The 5,721-nt window shown below is 39.5% G+C and overlaps 1 protein-coding gene across 1 annotated transcript in view; it reads right to left on the reverse strand.

The window, feature by feature from the left end:
* LOC109487622 overlaps positions 1-5,721 on the reverse strand; it is a 15,398-nt gene that overhangs the window by 5,107 nt on the left and 4,570 nt on the right. The window contains exons 2-5 of the mRNA XM_019791627.1: positions 2,880-2,973; positions 1,291-1,854; positions 569-667; positions 22-177 (exon numbers count right to left, since the gene is read on the reverse strand). Of these exons, the coding sequence (XP_019647186.1) occupies positions 22-177; positions 569-667; positions 1,291-1,854; positions 2,880-2,973 (913 nt within the window). The remainder of the gene's footprint in view (positions 1-21; positions 178-568; positions 668-1,290; positions 1,855-2,879; positions 2,974-5,721) is intronic.

The following is a 5,721-nucleotide window of genomic DNA, read 5'->3' on the forward strand; positions in this document are numbered from 1 at the left end:
CTCTTCCTTCTCCTCCTTCACGTCCTCCATATTCTCCTCCTCCATATACTACCGGTACTCCTGCTCCGCGATAGTGTCCTCCTCCATATACTACTCCTGCTCCTCCATAGTCTCCTTCTTCTCCATCTGATTCAGCTCCAATCAGTCTGTCAAACCCGTTAGTCTTGAACAGGTGTGCTAGTAAACGAAATCAAGATAGGACATTAATACCACCACCTCTCATCAAATTATCATGTATCTGGTATGCTAAGATATCCAAAGCAGACAGACAATAAATCAGATGACTCCTGTAGAACAATGAAGCCTTAACAGTGCTAAGTTTGTTTTTGTAAAAAAAAAAAACAAGTCATTAAGTACTGTACCACTTTTGTCTGACATCTATTACAATTGACTTTCTTCACTCAGTTACTTAAAAATTATATCATGACTCTGATTAGAAAAATATACTTCAACACATAAAATAATGACTAATCAGTATACATGTACATGTAAGTCTATGATTGACATAATATATTCAAAATTGAGTATGAAGAAAACAGAAATATAAATCCATTTCATATAATCTCACCTGCTATCTTTTCCCGTTTCCAACAGCAAATGATTCCAAGCACTCCAGCAATACATGTACCAGCAATCACAAACACATGCCATGGCAGCCCTTCTTTGCCTGTTGATAAAATGACTGTTGATAAAATGACTTGATAAAAAGACCACAACTGTTACTTCATTCTGGAAAGAATACCTTTTCTTCTGAATGTTACATCATTTATGAAAAGAGACTTAAATTCATGAAACCTAGGAAGGTTTAAGACAGTGTACAATACTGTCAAGCGAACCAAATAACACATTTGATTTAAAGAGGTTAAAATTTCAACTTCTGTGCTAACAAAGGTTAGGCCACACCAATTTAATTTGTTGGTTCAAGGAGTTACCTGCTTCATTTTTTTCTGATTTGCAAACAAAAAAAATGTTTCAGGCTGACTGAAACAACTCCAAAATGCTCATATTTTGGCCCCAACAGTTGAAGGAAGCCCGTTCTCTTAAGAATTGTTAGTTTATCATCTATTAATGCAGTGGTCTGAAGTTTGAAATTCATTGTTTGAATAACAAACCTGTCTGGTGTGTTGACTTTGTGGCTTTGTAGCATTTGGAGCTATCATAGGATGCCTAGGTCTGTTTTTATTTATTTTATTTTTTTCGCCCTGTCGCTTTATATCTTTTCTGAAAAAATTTGAGAACCAACAAATGAAATTGGTATGGCCTTACTGGAAAAAAACAATTTGTGATCACCTTTGTGTATTGGGAGTGGCTTAGAGGTTCCTGTATGATTAGTGGTTGGTTCACTCGGTGAGTTGGATGGTGTAGATGATACTGGGAAAGTTGGAGGTGCCTCACTAGAATGTGTGGTATCAGGTGTGGGAATACCGGTAGATGTATTCCTTACAGTTGTTTGTTGTGGTGTGGTGGTTGGGGACACAGTAGTGGTTGTCGGTTCAGGGGGTCTTGTACATGTGTTCCCCGTGCTCCAACTGTTTTTACAGTGATAGTCAGTGCCCGGATACCGTTGGAAACATTCATTTATTATATCACTTGGGTTTGGATCAGACCAGCATAAGCAGCATATCTTCTGACAGGTGGTCCCATCAGGGGATAGTTCTTCATCATCAGCACACAGACACACCGCGGGCTGTTTTGGGTTACATTCCTGTTCATAACCACTCGAACAGGTCTTACAGGCCTGACATTGTTTTTGACCTCCAGTTGCGGAGTATGTACCGTTGGGGCATGTCCTACAGGAGTTTGCAACAGGGTACCCTTCTTCATTATACCCACAGTCTTCCCTCAGCTCCTCACCTGGATAAAAACAAACATTTTCAGAATAACATATTGTACCATGTGCAATTGTCGTGCAATAATGTTCTACATATGACATCTTTTTGAGACCACAAATGTACATATAGGTATGGCACCATATGATATATATATATATAAGGGCTTAGGGTTTTACATACATAATGTAAAGTACACTCTACTAAAAAGGCAAAAATATGACCATATCACAATCACAATGGGTACTTTAACAGGGGTGCCAAAGAATTCACACAAATTTTACAGAATTCATACAAATTACAAGGAAGTCATATATCATAAGTATTTTATGAAACACATACGAAAAACATGTGATTCATTTATGATCAGAAATATACAAATTTTACAGAACATATACAATTCATTACTCAGAAACATACGATCTTTACTACATGTAATTCGGTGACCTGGGCCTACATCCGAGTATGTTTCCGAGTAATGCCTTTATTATCGATTGTATGTATTCCATAAAATTTGTATGTATTCCATAAAATTTGTATGTTTCCTTGTAATAAATCATAACGTTATGTATTTTGTAAAATTTGTATGGATTCCGTAAAATTCATATTCTTTGGCACCCCTGTTCAATTTCCATTAGGCCACACCAATTTAATTTGTTGGTTCTCGGATTTGCCTCTTCATTTTTTTCTGATTTGCAAAAAAAAAAAAGATTCTGGTTCTGAATCAACTCAAAAATGCTCATATTTTGCCCCCAACAGTTGAGGAAATTCCTTTTCTTCCTAGTTGTTACAGTTTTTTTCCATCTATCAATGCAGTGATTTTATTAAAAGTTCAAAATTTATACTTTAAATTTTAACCCAGCCTTTTTTGTTGACTTCATGGCTCATATTGCAGCATTTGGGGCTATAATAGGATGCCTAGACCTGTTTTTATTTTTATTTTTTTCGCCCTGTCGCTTCATATTTTTTCTGAAAAAATCTGAGAACCAACAAATTAGATTGGTGTGGCCTTAGAAAAGATAATCCACACAAATTACATGAACAACTCACCTGGGAGACAGTCTTCAGGACTACAGCTAACACATGTTTCACCTGAAGGATCCCAGCGAGTGTATGGGGCACATCCAACGGATCTTGGCTTCAGCTACGAAATATAGGACATACATATGTAAGCAATCATATAGACTTTTTTTACATGCCACGTAAGAGGAGAGCTGACACGTCAGACACGGTGATAATATTTCACCTGTCTCATATAACATCACTTATGATCTGTATCTGTATAGCCGGTATAACCGGCTTTCGGCATAACACACCAGCTTCGCAGGCACGCGGCGCGGCGGCAGCTGGCTATATTACACCGATCGACTTGTTACACCTAACCCTTGAACAGTGTTTCCGCCAGAGGGCCGTCCACCCGTCATATGACGGCCTGGTGTCGTTTTGGACGGCCTGAACTTGGACAGAGGCCGTCCTCTTAAAAAATTCCGAGACTCGGAAAAATCAGAGAAATTGACAGTCTTTGTTTTGTTGCTGTAGACGAGGACGCCGTCCAAGGCAAGAAAGACACACGTTGTTTGTTTTGCTATTGTTATCATGCTGACGAACAATTGATGTCGGCGCCTTTCGCATACGTTAATCTCATTAAAACCCGTCTTTCAAGTCTCCATCCGGTAAAATGTATCCACAAACATTTTTCCTCGAACAGAATCATTTCGGATGTGAAAATTCTCTTTTGGGAGTTACGTTTTTGATGGTCTTGTAGCGGGCGGGTTGCATGAAAATCCACGCCGCAGTTCGCTATCCACGCCGCGGTTTGCTAACACTTCCGGCTTGCTTGAATACGCGAAAGGCACCACAAATCGGCATATGGATGCATACATTTTCCCAAAAATTCTTCATAATGAATTTCTTTAATTGAATGTTACTAATTAGCGGTAGAAACACCGTAGAAAGTAGCGTAGTGTAACTCTCTTCGCCAACAAACAAATTCTACAGCTATGCCGGCAAAAATGGCTATATCCAATCAGAGCGCAGGTCATATGAGGTCAACCAATCAGAGCGTAGAGTTCACGCTGCTACTTACATATTAATGACAAAATGGCGCGTATTTCCTTCTCCGGCGAGGTTGAGAATGTGTGCTGCAAGTTTATTTTTCCGGCGATTTTCTGACTTTTAACGCCAATTTTTCGCACGCTACGATCACGCTACCATTTGACACTGTACTGGATACAACAGATGAGTGATCATTTTACAATCAAGGAGCATTTTTGTTGAATGAAACAGCAATGAAAGCTACGATACAGCCAATTATTTTTCAAAATTTGTCTCGTGTATGGGAGATAAGATGACGTTTCTTGACCTGTTTTGATGTATTTTTGGCTTGATATTAACTTAAGTAATTCGTAGCGGAAATGTACGGAAGAAGTACGAATACGAACGAAGCAAGGCTCTTCACTATTAAAAATCCGGCTAGCGCGGGCGCTACCGGAGGTTATAATTAAATGATGCCGATGTTTGGAGTTTTGCAGCAGAGTTTTGCAACAGTATAATTTCCTGACGATACGTTTGCCATCTGTAACAGTGTTTTTATGTCAATACAAAAAAATGTGGAATGCTTGTGGACAGTTTCAACTTGTAAACAAGTGTAAACAAATGCCCCGCCCCCTCAGTTAATTTTCGCGACGTGTTCCCTATTAACACGGAACATATTAGTTAAAGGATGGGCGGAGCGAGTTTATGTGGATTTGGTACAGACCCGCCCTCCCAAGGATTTTGTTGGCATCCCGAGGGCGGAGCCCGAGGGGTGCCAACAAAATCCGAGGGGGGTGCGGGGCTGTACCAAATCCACATATACGAGCAATTCGCCCATCCTTTAACTGACTTAGAACATGGCCATCTTTCCGAAGCAAAAGAAACACATTTTACACAATCATGTTTTTTGTTTTAAATCAAAAACACTCATTTGTTTTCCTAGAAACATTACCAACAACATTACAGCTTGTAGTGCGTCCTTTTGTTCTCATTCATGAATTTCAGCTGAGCTTCTGTTCGCAGCCTTATGTGAAATATGCATGGCGGTTGATTTCTTGTCATTGCTAGCCCCACAATGCCTTCTGTTTTTGAGTTGAAAAATTCAGGTTTGTCTGTTGAGACAGCAGTCTCTGATCTGATCTGTAAGAAGTTGGTCGTGGGGTCTTTCTGCCGGCGTGTTCTGTTCCCAGGCTGACATGTTCATGCTCTAACCCTTCCCTCCCTCGCCCAGTGCCTCCCCTGCTGTCCAACCATGTCGGTGTATTCTTTTCTTTTTGTTTTACCGTATTTTGTTTTCAAAGTTTAAGAATGTGCGAATCGTGTTAGAAATGTTGGGAAGACTTTGCATCGTTTTAATGCATCGCTAAAAGTTTGTGGCTTCCGTGTTTAATTTTTTACAATGTATGAGAAACTCGTCTTACTTGACATTTGTAAGAAACCCTCTGATTTTTTTTGCTTCATTCATACTCATTATTCATTCTCTGTTTGTTGTTCACTTTCATTGTCATGAGTTTCTTTTGTGTACCTTTTTGAATAAAGATGTACAGGAAAATTTATCAAATTGCTGTTTTCCTGTGTTGTTAATTTTTTTAGTTGATTTTATTTGCATGTGAATGGTGGGCGTCTCCAACTTAGTCAATTTATTCGTTGGTTAGTACATGGGCGTCTCCGACTTAGTCTAATTTATTCGTTGGTTAGTACACCCCTGTCCCTTTGGGGACCGCACTATGTGGATTTAGTCACAAGAAATACAGGCTCCTGATTGGCTAAGGAAAGGTGGCCATGTTCTAATTATTTTTCTAAGGTTTGGTCTGCACCCAGTACGTGTACGGGCTGCACACACCCGCACACGTCGCCA

Source organism: Branchiostoma belcheri, unplaced genomic scaffold (assembly GCF_001625305.1).
Source record: "Branchiostoma belcheri isolate BF01 breed outbred unplaced genomic scaffold, Haploidv18h27 scaffold9, whole genome shotgun sequence".
Taxonomy (NCBI): Eukaryota; Metazoa; Chordata; class Leptocardii; order Amphioxiformes; family Branchiostomatidae; genus Branchiostoma; species Branchiostoma belcheri.